At 35.3% G+C, this 19527-nt stretch overlaps 2 protein-coding genes across 3 annotated transcripts; one reads left to right on the forward strand and one right to left on the reverse strand.

The window, feature by feature from the left end:
• Nucleotides 1–100: 100 nt before the first annotated feature.
• Nucleotides 101–2435, reverse strand: LOC107797760 (KIN17-like protein). The gene is made up of 2 exons (XM_075227785.1): nucleotides 2299–2435; nucleotides 101–1497 (listed from the first exon to the last, which is right to left on the reverse strand). The coding sequence occupies exon 2, from the start codon at nucleotides 1439–1441 to the stop codon at nucleotides 239–241; it is 1203 nt and encodes a 400-aa protein (XP_075083886.1). The 5' UTR covers nucleotides 1442–1497; nucleotides 2299–2435; the 3' UTR covers nucleotides 101–238.
• A 12791-nt stretch (nucleotides 2436–15226) lies between these two features.
• On the forward strand, nucleotides 15227–17463 carry LOC107797759 (uncharacterized). Of its 2 annotated transcripts, none has more exons than XM_016620683.2 (2): nucleotides 15227–15365; nucleotides 16290–17463. In XM_016620683.2, exon 2 carries the CDS (start codon nucleotides 16325–16327, stop codon nucleotides 17135–17137), a length of 813 nt encoding a protein of 270 aa, XP_016476169.2. In that variant the 5' UTR covers nucleotides 15227–15365; nucleotides 16290–16324; the 3' UTR covers nucleotides 17138–17463. The 2 variants fall into 2 exon arrangements, with proteins under 2 accessions (XP_016476169.2, XP_016476170.2); XM_016620684.2 differs by lacking the exon at nucleotides 15227–15365 and adding an exon at nucleotides 15392–16179.
• Nucleotides 17464–19527: the final 2064 nt, after the last annotated feature.

Below are 19527 nucleotides of genomic sequence, written 5' to 3' on the forward strand. Positions count from 1 at the left end.
CAACATCAACAACCATATAAGAGCATGCTGGCATCACAAACGATTGACAACTTATCAAAAAGAAAAATACCAAAAACAAAGACAGAAGAAATGAAAACTAGAGACAACCATCACTTATGAAGAAACCAGTATTAGCAATAATGTATAATTGACATCGAACCAAGCGGTCTTGCAAAGTACAATAAGAAGTACAAGAATTTTTTGACTAATATTAGTCCTTCGGCATCCTTTGTCCCTGTTATTGAGCCAATTTGGATATATCTTCATAATCAGTAGCCTTGAGAATCTTCCCGTCATATATTCCTCTCTCAATTTGTACTTTAGCACAAAAGTTATTTGTATCAATTGCTAATAGTCTAGCATTTGATCCACGATATGCACCATTAACTATTCTCACAAGACCTCCAATTTGAGGAATTACAGTCTCAAGCTCTTCCTGATCAACCCTTAGAACATGCTTATTTTCAAGCATCTCAATCTCCCCAACATACTTATCAATAACCTTACGAATCACACCCTTTTGCTTATAGTAACCCTTGTCAGCCAAAGCCTTGCTCATTACCTTCACAATTATCCCCTCGCATAACCAGTAATCTTTCCTATTACTCCGCTCTTTCGCTTGCTCTTCCTCTCTCATTAACTCATCCAACACCGATTTACCTCCACCTATACCATTCTTACCACCTTTTCCCCCATCCTTGCTACCCTTTACGCTCTTCTCATTATGTATCTCATCAAAAACGAGCCTTGAGCTTTCTGCTCTCTCTTTAACAAATGATTTCGACGATGACCCTAGCGTTAACTTGATCTTCTGATCAGTCTCAGATTTATCCAAGGGTTTTGGTTGCAACTCTAATTGCTGCTCACTACCATCCACATGGCCTCCACCCATCAACTGCTCGGCACGCTCTATTTGCTTCTTAATCTCCCTTTCCTGCTTTTCTTCATCCGCTAAATCAGCCCTAATTCTCTTATTTTTCATTTTTTCCTTGAAGAGAGTCTCTGAATCGTTATCAATGTATGTAATAAACCACCCTTTCGGCGTTTCCTCAACTTTACACTTTCCGGTTTTTCCCAAGTACTTAACAAACTCAGTTAATGTTGCCCATTGAGTGGAATTCATATGGACATGGTGGCGATCAGCGATATACTCATTGTACACAACAGTTGCGGCCACACGACTGAAGCGGTGACTGCGTTTCATGTGTTCAAGGAATAAGCTCTCAAATTCCTCCGAATAGCCGCCGACAATGCGATTAGGGTTTTGACCGAAGATTTCCATTTGACGCTGATGGGACTCGCTCATGCAGTGGCACTTGAATCCATTTTCGTCTCGACATTGTTTCTGGCACATCTGGCAGTACCATCGCAGCTTCTGAAGGCCCTTAGCTTTTATGCGGTTGGCAATTGCCTTCGGGGTCAAGAAATCGTTTTTCCCCATTTGAATTTGGGATTGAGATGGACGAAGTTCAAATCGATGGGCGTCTTAACAACTACCTGGAGAAACAAAAAGGCCAACATCAATTTATAAATACATTTGCAGATATAAAAGCATGTATCTATAAAATATATGCTGCTAGTTTGAGGAAAGAGTCAGTTGAGTTTTTGGTTCAAATATAATAGATTAATAGTTTCCTAACATAGTAACTTATGGCAGAAAGTGTAAAGCATCAATGACAGCTCAAAGGATTGTTAGCGCAGAGTGATTTAAATTCAAAGGCAACTCTAACTCAATTGACTCCAGATGCTGAGATTTAAAATAGGTAGAAATTGAATTTGTTGAATAGACCATTAGGTGGATTTGGTAAATGATTTGAAACATGTGTCTAATCAAACGGTTTGATCTTTGGAACTTATGCACGCTCTGATAAACTTATTGAGCCTAAGATTTTACCCCAAAAAACAAAATTCCAAATTCATTTATGCTGCTGGGCGAGCAACAAGTGCAGACCAAAGAAAGTAAGGGGAATTCTTCTCTTTTTCTGGGGAGAAACATTGAATAAAGATACATGTCTTTCCTGTTCCACTAGCTATGACCAAAATTCCAACTTTTCCTTCTTTTTTTCGAGAGAGAAATTATCAGAAATTTAGTAAAATTAAGGGCAAATTAATGTACACCAAATTATTCTGGAGAAATTACGGCAAACACAAATTAACTTCTAGAAATCAGAAATAACTAAAACAATTGAAGTTTCAGGCTTCTTTTACCATTGCAATCAACCCACAAATATTATTCTACCATTAGAAATTATAAGAAACAGAAAATAGGATGCTGTAGAAACAAAGAAAGGAACTTACTACTGGATTTCGCCGGAGAAATAGATCGGCGCCGGAGAAAATAGCAATTTCGCAGCGCAAAGAGAGTGGTGGTCGGTCAATCAAATCTGGTGACGAAGAACGTCTGAGCATCAATTAGAATTTTGGAAATTGTCGGCCCAAACTGACTATTGGGTATTTGGGCTCAAATCCTTCAATTCACTGGCCCCCAAACACTTCTTTTTGGGATATTATCACGTTTAGCCCGTGCCAGAAATAATTTACATCTGGTAACCGAAAAAATATATAAAAGGTAATATATATACATAACATACAATATATACTACAAGAAAATATATATATATATATATATATATATATATATATATATATATATTTCGGCTATTATTTTTAGAGCGGCTATATAGTATCATTTTTCCTTCTTTTTTTTTATATGTTTACCAAAACTAATTAATAAAATAGAATATGAAAATTCCTTTGTTAATGTTTTTCTTTAGCCGAGGGTTTATTGAAAAAAAAAATTTCTATCTCTACAAGGTAGGGTAAGGTTTGCGTACCCTTCCAGACTTCACGTGTAAAAATACATTGGGTATGTTAATCGATGTAGAATATAGAAATTCCTGAATGAATTGAAGATGAAAAAGTTTAGATTCTAACTTGGTAATAATTGATAGATGAAATAAATCAACTTCGAATAACAATAAGCAATTTTTTTTTTTTATATGTTTACCAAAACTAATTAGTAAAATAGAATATGAAAATTTCTTTCTTAATGTTTTTCTTTAGCCGAGGGTTTATTGAAAAAAAACTTCTTTATCTCTACAAGGTAGGATAAGGTTTGCGTACCCTTCCATACTTCACGTGTAAAAATACATTGGGTATGTTAATCGCTATAGAATATAGAAATTCCTGAATGAATTGAAGATGAAAAAGCTTAGATTCTAACTTGGTAATAATTGATAGATGAAATAAATCAACTTCGAATAACAATAAGCAATTTTTCCTTCTTTTTTTTTATATGTTTACCAAAACTAATTAGTAAAATAGAATATGAAAATTCCTTTCTTAATATTTTTCTTTAGCCGAGGGTTTATTGGAAAAAAACTTCTTTATCTCTACAAGGTAGGGTAAGGTTTGCGTATCCTTCCAAACTTCACGTGTAAAAATATATTGGGTATGTTAATCGTTGTAGAATATAGAAATTCCTGAATGAATTGAAGACGAAAAAGCTTAGATTCTAACTTGGTAATAATTGATAGATGAAATAAATCAACTTCGAATAACAATAAGCAATATATAAAGATTTAAAGAAAAAAAGAATTTCATCAAAAACTGTGATGACCAAAAATGTCATCTTTAATTTAAACATTCATTTATGTGTTCTATGACCTCGAAAAGCACTATGCACTATTCCTCGACTTGCGTGCACCGAATAATTTTCCGAAAAGTTTTTATATGAAAAATTGATTAAAATGTAAAATAGAGCTTTAAAACTCAACTAAGTTGACTTCGGTCAATATTTTGTGAAAACGAATTCGGATCAGTATTTTGACAATTTCAGTAGGTCCGTATCGTGATTTGAGATTTGGGCGTATGCCCGAAATCGAATTCGGAGGTCCCTATCTCAAATTATCGCTATTTAACGGAAACTAGAAATATAAAGGCTAAAGATTTTCAAAGTTTGACCGCAGAGTTGACTTTATTGATATTGGACACAAATTGAGATTCCGAAAATTTTAATAGCTCCGTTATGTCATTTATGACTTGTGTGCCAAATTTAAAGTCATTCCGGATTCATTTAGCATGTTTCGGTACAAGTTTTGTAAATTGAAAAGTTTGAAACTCATAAGTCCGAATCGAGGTGTGAATTGTAATTTCAATAGTGTTTGACGTGATTTGAAACCCCGAGTAAGTCTGTATTATGTTTCGGGACTTGTTGGAATATTCGAACGGGGTCCCGAGGGGCTCGAGTTTCGGGGTGGTTTCGGACCATTTCTAGGCCATTTTTAGCTGTTGATTTTTTGCTACAACAGTGTGCTATGCGATAGCGGGTAATTGTCCGCGATCGCGATGAGTAAAATGTGAGAAATTGACCAGTGCTTCGCGATCGCGTAGAGGAAACTTCTATTGCACTGACCCGACTTTGGAAGGTTATATCTCGCAATCTATAAGGAATTTAAAGATCCAAAAATAAAAGTTGTAGCTCTTTGTGTCTAGTTTTCATAAAAGTAAACCATTTTGAATTTTGAGTTATGTACAAAAGGTTATGATTGGTACACTACAGGTTGTCCGGGAAGATGTTGGGAAATCGCGAAGAAAAAATTTGGTGGAATTTGTTTATTGTGAATAATTGCCTATTTAATTAAGATATTCCTGCTTAAGTTTATTATTGATTATTTAATCATTATTCGTGAAATTATTATTCATTTAATTATTGTTGAATATTTTGGAAGGTGAAATCGGTATTTTGGTATTGAATTGATTGATAAGTGTATATCCCCGCATTTAAATACTTTTCCGAATTTATATTATTATTTTCATGGTGAGAAAGAGTGTAAAAGCATGAAGGGTGATGCCGTACCATTTTTATTATTTATAATATCATTGTCATGGTAAGGAAGAGTGTAAAAGCACGAAGGGTGTTGCCATGATATTTGTGAGTGTAAAAGCACGAAGGGTGATGCCGTGTCATTTTCAGAGAGGATAAAAGCACGAAGGATGATGTCGTGCCAAAAGAGAGTTAAAGCACGAAGGGTGATGCCGTGCCATTTTCATATCATCAGTTGCTCATTTTATTGTTGAGGAATTATTTGGCTACTAAGTGATAATTCTCCTGCTGAGATTATTATATCAACCCCCTTCGCATGTTCCCTCCCAAATTTATAAAGTGTTATTTGTTGTTTTATTGTTGCTTCGTATTTGTATATACTTGTACAGGTTGTTTACGTACGTGTCCTTTCATAGCCTCGTCACTACTTCATCGAGGTTAGACTCGACACTTACGGAGTACATGGGGTCAGTTGTACTCATACTACACTCTGCACTTCTTGTGCAGATTTTGGAGTTGGTCCCAGTAGCGTACCATAGACGTGCTCGGACTCAGCTACTCAGAGGAGACTTGAGGTATAACTGCACATCGTTCGCAGTTCTAAAGTCCCCTACTATCTCATCTCAACAGTGTATTATCTTTCAAATAGCTTGAATTTTATTCAGACCTTTATTTGTATTATTCTAGTAGCTCGTTCACTTGTGACACCAGATTCGGGGATGTATTTTGATAATTCGGTATTTATGATCTTTCGCACTTTATTTCAGTAATTGAATTTTATTTAATTAAATTTTCTTAAAACTAGTTAAGATTATTTTAACGTTGGCTTGCCTAGCAAATGAAATGTTAGGCGCCATCACGATCTTGAAGGTAGGAATTTCGGGTCGTGACAGTTTGTATCAGAGAACTAGGTTACCTAGGTCTCACGAGTCACGAGCAAGCTTAGTAGAGTCTGAAGGATCGGTACGGAGACGTCTGTACTTATCTTCCAGAGGCTACAAAGTTTAGGAATAATTCCACTTCTTTCATTTTTTATCGTGCAGCATTGATTTAGCTTGAAACATATATCTCATATTCTTTTGTATCCACTCGTGTATGACATTGCACACTCGATATCAGTTATGCATCGACGGTTCGTGATGCCGTAGATGGACTATGAGGGAGCCTGAGATGCTCAAACATTGCCTCAACGTGTGGTTCCGACTGAAGATGCGGACGTATTGAGAGATCACCCAGTGAATCATATAGGGGTGCAACAGACCTTGGCATCTGGTTGATTTATACGAGTTGTGAAGGTTAATATTGTGGATCATCAGACATTGTGACCTATGACTTCGCGTCGAGTGGGGGAGTCCACTATCAATGGTTGGATTGCGGGGTCATGTGTTATATCAGTTTTGGCCTGAAATGTATATATGTGGTACTGAAAGGTTCCTAAAAAATGTACACATATTTAAGGCCTGAGATTTTATAGAGGATAAGGTTGGGACTTGCGGTATGTTCGCCTCCTTAATAATCCTATACTTCAGTGCCAAAAGAGTTAGAGAAACAACTTTAAATTTACATAAGGTCTACTCAGCGTGTACGTCACGTTTGCGGATTTTGGGGTGCTTCGGAGGAAGTACAGTGGTTGATGAGATTCTGGACTATGTGGTTCGTGCCAAGATTTGTCTATATGGAGCTCTACTTTTGTGATCGTTGTGAATAAATAGGGGTAAGGGTTACCCCAAAGAAGAATCAAAGAGTATGTTAAGAAATGGGTCAACTCAGCAGTGTTGAGTCAGCATAACAAAAGAAGAGATTGGCCTTGAGAGAGATAATTCTCCACCAGTGTTCGTGGCAGGCCTATGAAGAGGGCAGACCATCCAATGCAACACCACCCACTTGGCTCAGTTATCATAAATATATTTGAAAGAGTTTGTTCCCGAGCTCTCCGTAATACGTAGCGCATAGGGTTTGAACGGTTGCGTCAGGTCACCATGACAGTGTCAGAATATGCCATCAGGTTCAATAAGTTAGCCTGTCATACTCCTACTTTGGTTTCTACAGCCAGAGAGCGAGTCTACAAACTCATTAAAGGACTCAATTATGATCGTAAAATTTTGTACGACTCGGGAGCTACAGGCTGATACTTCATTTCCGCTAGTGGTAGAAATTGACAAGATATTAGAACGTGTTCAAGGTGAGGAAAAAGGAAACTGAGGAGACCAAGAGGTCTCGAGGTACTGGAGGATTCAGTGGATTATACTATGCAAGTATAAATCATTATGGCGGGGGATCGGGCAGTCGGCCAGCCTAGTCTGCACATCGGATTACTCGTGGTGCTCCAGTAAGTTCTTTTAATGCACCACCGACATGAGTTTCCTACAATGGTTATTCTAGTTATCTGGCACAGAATCAGTTTGAGCAGCCAAACCCGCAAAGGGGTTGTTATGAATGCGGTGATACTAGGCACATCATGAGAAAATTGTCCCAAACTTGGGAGAGACATATTTCATCAAAACACTCGGGCTACGTGCCCCATTGCAGTTACTACACCACGCACACGACCAGTTAGGGGTGGAGGACAGGCGGGTAGAGGGTGTCCTGGAGGTGGAGGCCCAGTTGTTGATATATATATATATATTTTTTATGGTATGGCTGAGGTCGCTACATCAAATGGTGTTGTTATAGGTACGACCTCGATTTCATATAAAGGAATAATTTTCTTAACTTGATTCGGTTCTGAGTATCGAGACGAGTCCTCCTATTGTGCTCCACTTATGAGTGAGCTTCATAATTCTATAATCTACTTATGTGTTTACTCCAATTCGGAGATTCTATGGAGATAACTGCGCCTATCATTCCGTGTTGGTCACTAATAAGAGTTGTGAGGCTAAAGGTGGTTTTCTGATACTCATTTCGGTAAGTTTAGATGTAATTTCTAGATAATTAATTATAAATTATGAATTATATGCCCTACCAGTATGAGGTTCATTATGTGTTGTGATTTTGTTTAACGAAAATTATTTAAAAGGAGAAAATGGAATGTTTTAATTGGCACGATGTGCATATTACTTGTGATTCAAAACTGAGGACGAGATCCTCGTATTTAAATATAAATTGATATGTTTAAACCGGGCTACGAGATGCGGTGGAAGTCATATAAGGACGAGATCCTTGTGATGAAAATTCTTGTGTTTAAGTTCTTCCGTGCGAAATTAAATTTGTACTATAGTACTAATAGGGAGTCATGCCTGTTAGGTTTATTTGAAAATTCTTGTATGAAATTCTCTGTGAATACTTGCCAAATTCGTGTTGTAATTATTGAGTTTTAACATACGAGGTAGGTGCCCGTCTAGGTGTCGTTAAATGTGACTCGTTAATTCGAGTAAATAATTATGAGATCTTTATGCCTCGCATCTCGTTATCAGTATTGTGAAAGTTTGAAACGAGATTTTTGTTAACATGAAGTTAATTGACGATTCTGTAATTGATTATGAACAACTATTAAGACCAGATTGACCTAGAAGGGTGCTCCGTTCAGGTGGATCGAAGAGTGTGAGGAGAGCTTTCAAAAGCTCAAGACAACTTTGACTACAACCCTAGTATTGGTATTACTTACATGTTCGGGGTCTTACACGATGTATTGCGATGCATCTTGGGCTTGGTGCAGTATTGATACAAGATGGCAGGGTGATTGTATATGCATCGCGGTAGTTGAAAGTTCACGATAAGAATTATCATGTTCATGACTTAGAATTGGCAGCCATTGTTCATGCGTTGAAGATTTGGAGGCATTACCTGTACGGTGTCTCGTGTGAGGTATTTACTGATCATCGTAGCTTACAATATCTGTTCAAACAAAAGGATCTCAATTTGAGGCAGAGAAGATAGTTGGAGCTGTTGAAGGACTATGATATCACTACTTTGTATCACCCCGGAAAGGCCAATATGGTGGCCGATGCTTTGAGTAGAAAGGCTGTGAGTATGTGCAGTCTTGCATATATTCCGGTTGGTGAGAGACCATTAGCTACAGATGTTCAGACTTTGGCTAATCAGTTCGTTTGGTTAGATGTTTCTGAACCCAGTCAGGTTCTAGCTTGCACAGTCGCTCGGTCTTCTTTATATGAGCGCACTAGAGAGCGACAATATGGTGATCCTAATTTACTTGTCCTTAAGGACACGGTGCAACACGGTGATGCCAAACAGGTTGCTGTGGGGGAAGATGGAGTTCTACGAATGCAGGGTCGTATTTGTGTGCCTAATGTGGATAGGCTTTGTGAATTAATTCTGGAAGAGGCCCACAGTTCCAGGTATTCTATTCATCCAGGTGCCGCCAAAATGTATCAAGATTTGTGACAACATTATTGGTGGAGAAGAATGAAGAAGGATATAGTTGCATATATAGCTCGGTGTCTGAATTGTCAACAAGTTAAGTACGAGCATCAGAGACCTGATGGTTTGCTTCAGAAGTTAGAAATTCCTGAGTGGAAGTAGAAGCGTATCACTATGGATTTTGTTGTTGGGCTTCCACGGACTCAGAGAAAGTTTGACACAGTTTGGGTCATTGTGGACAGGTTGACCAAGTCAGCATATTTCATTCCAGTAGCTGTTACCTATTCTTCAGAGCGATTAATGGAGATTTACATTCGTGAGATTGTACGCCTTCACAGTGTGCCCGTGTCTATTATTTCAGATCGAGGTACGTAGTTCACTTCGCACTTCTGGAGGGCTGTACAATGTGATCTAGGCACGCGGGTTGAGTTGAGTACAACATTTTATCCTAAGACAGACGTACATTCAGAGCGCACTATTCAAATATTGGAAGATATGCTTCACGCTTGTATTATATACTTTATAGGTTCTTGGGATCAATTCTTGCCACTTGCGGAGTTTGCATATAATAACAGCTATCAGTTGAGCATTCAGATGGCTCCATATAAAGCATTATACAGGATATGGTGTTGTTCGTCCGTTGGCTGCTTTGAACCGGGAGAGGCTCGGTTGTTGGGTACCGATTTGGTGCAAGATGCCTTGGATAAGGTCAAGATTATTCAGGATCGACTTCGCACAGCTCAATCTAGGCAAAAGAGTTATGCCGACCGTAAAGTTCGTGATATTGCATTCATGATGGGAGAAAGTGTATTGCTCCGAGTTTTACCTATGAAAGGTGTAATAAGGTTCGGAAAGAAGGGCAAGTTGAGCCCTAGGTATATAGGACCCTTCAAAATTCTTGAAAGGGTAGGCGAAGTAGCCTACAGGCTTGCATTACCATCTAGTTTATCAGCGGTTCATCCGGTGTTCCATGTGTCTATGCTCCGAAAATATCATAGTGATCCGTCTCATGTGTTAGATTTCAGCTCAGTCCAATTGGATAAGGATTTGACTTATGAGGAGGAGCCGGTAGCTATTCTAGCCCAGCAGGTCTGACGGTTGAGGTCTAAGAGTTATCCATCAGTTCGAGAGCAATGGAAAGGTCAGCCGGTAGAAGCATCTACCTAGGAGTCCGAGTCGGACATGCGGAGTAAATATTCACACCTTTTCACCAGCTCAGGTACTTTTCTAATTTCCTTCGAGGACGAATGTTTGTTTTAGAGGTGGAGAATGTGATGACCCAAAATGTCATCTTTAATTTAAACATTCATTTCTGTGTTCTATGACCTCGAAAAGCACTATTCATCATTTCTCGACTTGCGTGCGCAGTCCGAATAATATTTCAAAAAGTTTTTATATGAAAAATTAATTAAAATATGAAATAGAGCTTTAAAACTCAACTGAGTTGACTTCGGTCAACATTTTAAGAAAATGGACTCGGATCAGTGTTTTGACAGTTTTAGTAAGTCCGTATCATGATTTGAGATTTGGGCGTATGCCCGGAATCGAATTCGGAGGTCCCTATCTCAAATTATCGCTATTTAACGGAAACTAGAAATATAAAGGCTAAAGATTTCCAGAGTTTGACTGCGAAGTTGACTTTATTGATATTGGACTCGAATTGAGATTCCGAAAATTCGAATAGCTCCGTTATGTCATTTATGACTTGTGTGCCAAATTTGAAGTTATTCCGGATTCATTTAATATGTTTCGGCACAAGTTTTGTAAATTGAAAAGTTTGAAACTCATAAGTCCGAATCGAGGTGTGAATTATAATTTTAATGTTGTTTGACGTGATTTGAAATCTTGAGTAAGTCCATATTATGTTTCGGGACTTGTTGGAATATTCAGACGAGGTCCCGAGGGGCTCGGTTAAGTTTCGGGGTGGGTTCGGACCATTTCTAGGTCATTTTTAGCTGCTGGTTTTTGGCTACAATAGTGTGCTATGCGATAGCGGGAAATTGTCCGCGATCGCGATGAGTAAAATGGGAGAAATTGACCAGTGCTTCGCGATCGCGGATGACCTTTCGCGATCGCGCAGAGGAAACTTCTGCTGCACTGACCCGACTTTGAAACCTTATATCTCGCAATCTATAAGGAATTTAAAAATGATCCAAAAATGAAAGTTGTAGCTCTTTGTGTCTAGTTTTCATAAAAGTAAACCATTTAGAATTTGGAGTTATGTACAAAAGGTTATGGTTAGTATACTATAGGATGTCCGAGAAGATATTTGGAAATCGCGAAGAAGAAATTTGTATTGCACATGACTGACTTTGAAAGCTTATATATCGAAATCTATAAGGAATTGGAAAATGACTAAAACATGAAAGTTGTAGATCTTGATGTCTAGTTTTCATAAAAATAAACCATTTATTATTTGGAGTTTATTACGAAAGGTTATGACCATTATACTAGAAGTTGTCCGGAAGAGTTAGAGAAAGTTGTTGGAAAAATTGTTCTTCGCGATCGCGGGAGAATGGCCGCGATCGCAATGAGTAAACAATGCTGGAAATATTTTTGTGCTTCGCGATCGCGGGAGTTTGGCCACGATCGTATAGGGTAAATGACTGGGCAAAAGAACTTTAAGTCTGAAAATGGGATTTTGTCCCATTTTTCACTTCTCACGATTTTGAGCTCGGGTAAGACGATTTTTGGGTGATTTTTACGAAAAATATTGGGGTAAGTGTTCCTTATCCTATATTGATTATATTCATGATTTCATACTCATTTACATCATGAATCCGTAAATTTATGGAAGAAAAATCAGATTTTTATAAAATATTCTAAAAATATAAAATGAAGATTTGAAGGTCAATCCAATGTCGGAATTCGATAATTTTTATATGGTTGAACTCGTATCGGAACGGGTGTTCGGATTTCGTAAATTTTTTCGAGATTCGAGACGTGGTCCCCATTGATGATTTTTGAGATGTATTTCGAATTTTAATCTGAAAAATTAGTAAATTCATATGGAATTAATTCCTACGCTTTGTATTGAGTATATTGAATTGTTTATGATTATGACTAGATTTGAGGACTTCAGACACGAATTCGCGAGGCAAAGGTTTATTGAAATCTTGAATTTGGTTGCAAAGCGAGGTAAGTGTCGTGGTTAACCTTGACTTGAGGGAGTAGGTCTTATTTGTCTATTTGCTACGTGATTTAATGTGTGTGTACAACGTATATGTGAGATGATGAGTACTTATGCATTGTGGTTGAGTCAAAGCATGCGAGTGGAATTTGTTTATTGTGAATAATTACATATTTAATTAAGATATTCCTGCTTAAGTTTATTATTGATTATTTGATCATTATTCGTGAAATTATTATTTATTTAATTATTGTTGAATATTTTGGAAGGTGAAATCGGTATTGTGGTATTGAATTAATTGATAAGTGTATATCCCCGCATTTAAATGCTCTTCCGAATTTATATTATTATTTTCATGGTGAAGAAGAGTGTAAAAGCACGAAGGATGATGCCGTGCTATTTTTATTATTTATAATATCATTGTCATGGTAAGGAAGAGTGTAAAAGCACGAAAGGTGTTGTCGTGCCATTTGTGAGTGTAAAAGTACGAATGGGTGATGCCGTGTCACTTTGAGAGAGTGTAAAAGCACGAAGGGTGATACTGTGCCAAAAGAGAGTTAAAGTACGAAGGGTGATGCCGTGCCAATTATTATTATTATTATTATTATTATTATTATTATTATTATTATTATTTATTTATTTATTTATCAGTTTATAGGAGGAATGAGAGTAAAAGCATGAAGGGTGGTGCCGTGCCATTTTCATATCATCAGTTGCTCATTTTATTGTTGAGGAATTATTTGGCTACTAAGTGATAAAGTGTTATTTATTATTTTATTGTTGCTTCGTATTTGTGTACAGGTTATTTACGTACGTGTCCTGTCATAGCCTCGTCACTACTTCGTCGAGTTTAGGCTCGACACTTACGGAGTACATGGGGTCGGTTGTACTCATACTACACTCTGCACTTCTTGTGCAGATTTTGGAGTTGGTCCCAGTAGCGTACCATAGACGTGCTCAGACTCAGCTACTCAGAGGAGACTTGAGGTATAACTACACAACGTTAGCAGTTCTAAAGTCCCCTACTATCTCATCTCAGTTGTGTATTATCTTTCAAACAGCTTGAATTTTATTCAGACCTTTATTTGTATTATTCTAATAGCTCGTTCACTTGTGACACCAGATTCAGGGATGTATTTTAATAATTTGGTATTTATGGTCTTTCGCACTTTATTTCAGTAATTGACTTCTATTTAATTAAATTTGCTTAAAAATAGTTAAGATTATTTTAACGTTGGCTTACCTAGCAAGTGAAATGTTAGGCGCCATCATGATCCCGAAGGTGAGAATTTCGGGTCGTGACAAAAGCTAATTCCCAAGTTCAATACGAAAAGGAGTAGGATTTCCAATCTCCCAAAATTATTAGTAATCACAATTCACAGCAAATTCGCTTCCATCAAGAATGAGTCTACAAGGAAAAATAATTTAAAAAATAAGGGAAAAATTCCTATTCTACAAGGAAAATAATTAAAAATATAATAGCCTTTTCTTTTTTTGCTATTTCTTCATAGGTTGTTTTGAACTTGTTTCTTAGTGCTACATGGGAAGTAAATTTATCTATTCAGTCCCCCGGCTTCAATAACAAACTCTTACTCCTCGATCTTGGACTAATCCGTTTGCAGGAAAGAAATTCCTACCAAAAAAGGAAAATAAATTGTTACTTTTTGAAAAGAAATACTAAAACAACCTGAGAAAGGAAATAAGAAGTAATACTTTTATTAGAATGAAACAAGAAATAAAGTTGAAATGCTCTATTTTTCTGTCAACACCCTTTTAGCGTAACTTGGTCAAACTTTGGCTCATTAAACGTGTAATGAACAAATCTAGTTGAAAAACAGAAAATTAAAACTGGTCAATTGCAAAGCTAATTTTTTAATCTTATATCCTACTTTTTTTCCCCAGTTATTGAATATTCTAATATTAATTATCCAATAAATGGCTAGTTATTTTGAAGAAAAGAAATGAAATTCTTTAGGAGAAACTTTTCGTTTTGTTTTCTCAGCAAGCTCGTCTCAAATATACAATCAATTAAAATTAGACCGAGTGTCCCTCAGTCGATCGGACATCAACTTATCTTTGTTATTCCATTAAGTTAAACTGATAATATAATTTTTATGAATACTTTAGTTAAAACAGTCGTTTCGATATCCACATTAGGCAAAAAAAATAAAATAATAATTCGGTTACTTTGGCAGCAAGAAACATAGTCAAAAACGTATTAAATGCATATAATACTATGACGTAAATCACGATTTGTTAAACACCGCCCTGAGCAAAAGATATGTATAATTATATCCGCTATATAATTAAACGAAAGAAAAAATTTAAAGGAGAACTCGCTAGTAATTTCCAAGGATCATTAAAGAAAGGAACGAAAATAAATGTGCATGATCAGACGAAAGTTATTTTCTTTACGATTATACCAACATTAATTCCATAACACTTGCTCAATAATATGAAATTATTATTAATTTTTAATAGTTGAAAATTTCATCAAAACACCATCTCATTTACTAATAATATTATTTTTTATCTTTAAAATTTATTCTTTTCAAATATAATTTTTATTCATCAAACACCAGAAAATATTTTTCTATTAAAAATATGTACCTAAAAAACGTCATTCGTTGAGCAATAACTTCCATCATATCAAGCATAACATTTATTGTTTGTTTTAAAGTATAACAAAGGCCAAATGACACGGAAAGACTAATAGTACTCACCTACTTCTTATTTATTTATTTATTTATTTATTGTCATATTTGACTTGGAGGAAAGCTCGATGAAAGCACTTTCCTATATTTTTATAATTAAAGCTGAGCAATGAACATTACGTAATATGAAAGACGTAAGATTATATGAAAATTTCTGTGATATTGCAAGTGATCTATATCAGAAAACTTAAAGAACTAGACTATACGTTTTGGTATAATTAATTATAAGGTGGTGTTGGAATTAGTCAATAAACAATTTTGTCATTAGATCCTTTGCCCTTGTCCATCTATAAATATTTCAAATCCAACTCTTTCCTACCTCTCCTTGATCCTAACTAAAGCTATAGTACTATATCAAGAATCTCAAGCAATTAAAAGGGTAAGTTTCTTCCCTTTTTTGTTTTACTTCTTGTTGCTTTTCACAATTTAATAAATCTTTTGGCTGATAATCCTTTCATCTTTCCATCTTCTATTTCTTCACAATTTCCCACCAACAATTTTCTCACCAGATATTTTTTTTCCTAGTAGATGGGTGTTTGATTAAAGTTAAAAGCTGGTCAAATTAACTTATAAATATTCAAAGTGCTTATAAGTCAAGTTCACCTATAAGTTATAAACTGGTCATCCAACTTATGACTTTTCAGCTTATAAACACTTTCAGTTTGACTAGAATTTTACTATGTTATCATTAATAATATTGTTTAATTCACAAAATATCTTTCCCAAAATAAATTTTTTAATTTTCTCTTCATTCCATATTCATTGTTCCTCCTTTTCTTTACGATTTGTTTTTAATTTATAATATTTTGTAAAACTTTACGGGTATTTTTGTCAATTTAATAAAAGAATCTTATCATTAGGTTTACCTCAAAAAATCAACTGCTTAGTATTAATATCAACACTTTTATCCAAACACATAATTTCTTATTTATAAAATTAATTTCAGCACTTAAAAATATTTTTTAATATTTCAAACCTATCTAACTATTTATCATCAACTAAATCAAACGATCTCATTATTTCACGCATAAAAGCGGAAAGTCTTTCTTTTGTCCTGTCTTTCTTTTAGGCTGTCTTTATCATTTTTCTTGGGAAAAAGAAAATATGGACTTTGACTTGTTAATATTGCAGAGGAAAAAAAGGCTGTGTACGAAAATTAAATGTTTATGAGAGAATTTCAAGAATATATAGAGGTTTGTCAAAGCAGGACAAGCAAATAGTAGTAGTTTTAATTCGACTATTGGATATAACATCTTTATTGTTCTTTTATTTTTAGTTATTATTTTCCTTTTCTTGCCACCAGGATTATTTGGAAAAAACACCAAACCAAGAAGGTACATGTTTGCTGCTAGAAATAAATCGATGGCATATTCTTTGGTTTCTCCAAACACCTTTGCTCTCAAGCTAAAAATACACTGCAAGGTTTGTGAAAGGAAAGTGAGAAACATGCTGCTGAAAATCCAAGGTGTCCATTCAGTGAAAATTGATGAAAAACTTGGAAATGTAATTATTTCAGGCACAGTTGATTCTGCAACAATTCTAACCATATTAGAAAAACTTGGAAGAAAAGCAGAACTCCTATGGGAGCAAGGAACTCCTGTAAACAACAGCGCGAAAAATGTTCAGATTATCACACAATCAAAAGTGATTAATCCGTTGAATGATCCGGACATTATGACACAACTAGAGCAATTGTCTGGAATTCCAGGATTGCAAACTGTTGAGGTTACAAAAACTATTAAGTTAACATTCCACGGAGAATCAAGAAATGACTCTGCTGATAAAATCTTGGAGATTAGTACTACAAACAATATGAATAAACCTCATCAGCAAGTGCTTTCACATGATCATTATTCCGATGGTGGTGGATTTTGCGCTGCTTCTTCATCATGTTGTGGTGGTCATGCTGCTATAAGCAGTGACGGAGTCAGAATTTTCACCCCTTGGGGTGGGGTGCGGCCCCTCAATTCTCAACCTCTGCCTATGACAGCACCACCGTGGTCGACTACTGATACTATTCCATCAGCCCCTACTTTGCCATCCGAGTATTTTCAGGCACCGACATCTCCACCATCATCATCCTCGCCAAAGCCTTACACCTATTACAGTGTCCTAAGCGACGAGAATGCCAATGGCTGCATAATCCAATGATTTGCTGCGTAATATGTGTGTGCGCGCGTGTGTATGTGTTTTTCATATCAATTTATGGTTAAGGTACAATTGTTACAAGAAAAAAACCCCCCCAAAAAAAAGAAAAAGTAAAAGGTAGAGGAAATACAGAAAGTAGTACTTCTAGTAGTTCATATAAAATCTGTGATTGTGATAGATCTATTGTTCAACTGCTGTTGTAACTACTTTGTAAAGTTTGCTCATCATTGTGTGAAGTTAACATGTATTCAGATATAAATCCTTGATCAGTTCCATTAATGCATGTTTCTATTAAAGCAATTTATCAACTCTAGTAATTTGAGGTTTTATTCTTATGTACAATCTTGGCCTCGTCACTATTCTACCGAGGTTTAGACTTGATATTTATTGGGTACCATTGTAGTGTGCTCATGCTACACTTATGTATATTTTTATGCAGATCCAGGTATTCTGATTGTGTTGTTGAGAGTTGTGTTTGCACGGCGGGAGACTTCAAGGTATACATGTTTGATGTCCGCAGGCCTCGGAGTCACCATCTTACTTCATTATGCTATTGTTTAAATTGTAATTCAAATCAGTATTGTGTTTAGAAATTCTAGTGTGTTTTAGTAGTGCTTATGACTCCGTACTACTGGTTTTGGAAAATATATAAATATTGGCTGCTTGCGGCTATGTATGTCATTTAATGATTTATGATAAATGATTAAATAGTTCAATTCTGTTATTAAATTAGCATGTGTTAGGCTTACCTAGTTTTAGAGACTAGGTGCCATCACGACATCCTAAGGTGGAAAATTGTGATCATGACAGTTTGTGCGTTGCACGAGAAATGCACGCTGATAGTAATAAACATTCAATTGCATATACTATTGAATATGTACAAAGTACGAAATTAGTCACTTAAAATAAATAAAAAATACAATATATCATACAAGCCAGGTCATGTATAATGTTTTGACATTATATAGGAAGAAAAATTAAAACTAAACATTCTGGAATCACAAAGTTATGTGATTAAAGTTGTAAAATAAATTAAAGAATGCACTATTATTTACTATTTTATGTGAAGTTATGATTAATTTTAGTTAAGCCTTAAGGTATATGAAGTCTAATATATATATATATATATATATATATATATATATATAGAATAGTCCAAAATAATTTTAATCGTTGTTTAGAATTTTAGGAGTTTTTCTCTTTATTTATTTTGTATTTATTCGCATTGTTTATGCATGTTAGGAGCATCATAAATCATAAAAAATTATTAAAAAATGTTCAAATCTTAATTTCATAGTATTTTAGATTTTAAATTATATTTTTAGGATTTAGTTACACATTAAGTGCATAATTAATACATGAAATAAAAAAATACACATTAATCACTCTTACTTTGTTTTTGCATTTTTAGATTCAATTAGTTAAATAGGTCATTTTTTCAAAATCAATTTGAAATTGGGAATCAATGGTTTAATTCTGAAATACAAAGAAAGAAGGAAAGGGGCTGTTTGTTCTTTATTACAACTGAGCGAGGGCATTTGCATTGGCCCAGTTGCGTTTCAGATCTGCCCAAGCCCAACATCGACCCAGTCCAGCTTGTAAAAATTGCATGGGGCGCCCTATTTGGTCGCCCCTTTTTAACTTGTACCCGCTTTATTTTTCTGTTTGCATTCGTATCATTTTTTTTGTTAAAAACGTTTTAGAAAGACGATTTTGGCCTTCTTTATTAAAAGACTACTTTCTCTCCAAGTATACGGCATATTGTCTCTTGTCTCTGTCTCTCTCTCTCTCCTTCTTCACGGTTTTGATTTGTTCTTCTCTGAAATCAAACGGTTTTTGGCATTGCATTCTTCTTGGTTTTGCAACTGTTTCTTCCCCAACAACATTAAGTATAATCACAGGTATGATTTTAATGGTTGATATTGTACATTGCATTAACTTTGTATGTGGTTTCAATTTAAGATTAGTTTTATGATTTAATTTCTGGATTTTTTGTTGATAGTAATCTTAGTTGAATCGTTTTTCTTTTTTTATTTGTGCTAAAATAGTTTCCTAGGGTTTACTTTGTTTAGTGCATTAGTTTTGTAAGCTTTACTTTTACGATTAGTGTTTTTAGGTTTTTTGAAACTGTATTTGTGTTTTTGATAAAAATTCTATATATTCTTCAGTGATTTTTGGAGATGTTGAAATTTTTAAAAAATTTGAGACTTAAATAGATGATGCTATTAAAGTATGAAGTTTATAATACTTAAAGGATAACTTAATTTTTGGAAAATAGTTTTGTTTTGTGTTTTGTATAAGTAAAGTATGTTTTGTCTGCAATTTTTATTTTATTTTTGATGAACTTCAGTATTATTGGACTTGAATTTGTGTTCTGTATTTGTAAAAACTAC

This window comes from Nicotiana tabacum, chromosome 13 (assembly GCF_000715075.1).
Source record: "Nicotiana tabacum cultivar K326 chromosome 13, ASM71507v2, whole genome shotgun sequence".
Lineage (NCBI taxonomy): Eukaryota > Viridiplantae > Streptophyta > Magnoliopsida > Solanales > Solanaceae > Nicotiana > Nicotiana tabacum.

Excerpts from the sequence above, each read along its gene's own strand:
- LOC107797760 (XM_075227785.1), bottom strand. The coding sequence starts at position 1,441 with ATGGGGAAAAACGATTTCTTGACCCCGAAGGCAATTGCCAACCGCATA.
- LOC107797759 (XM_016620683.2), top strand. The coding sequence starts at position 16,325 with ATGTTTGCTGCTAGAAATAAATCGATGGCATATTCTTTGGTTTCTCCA.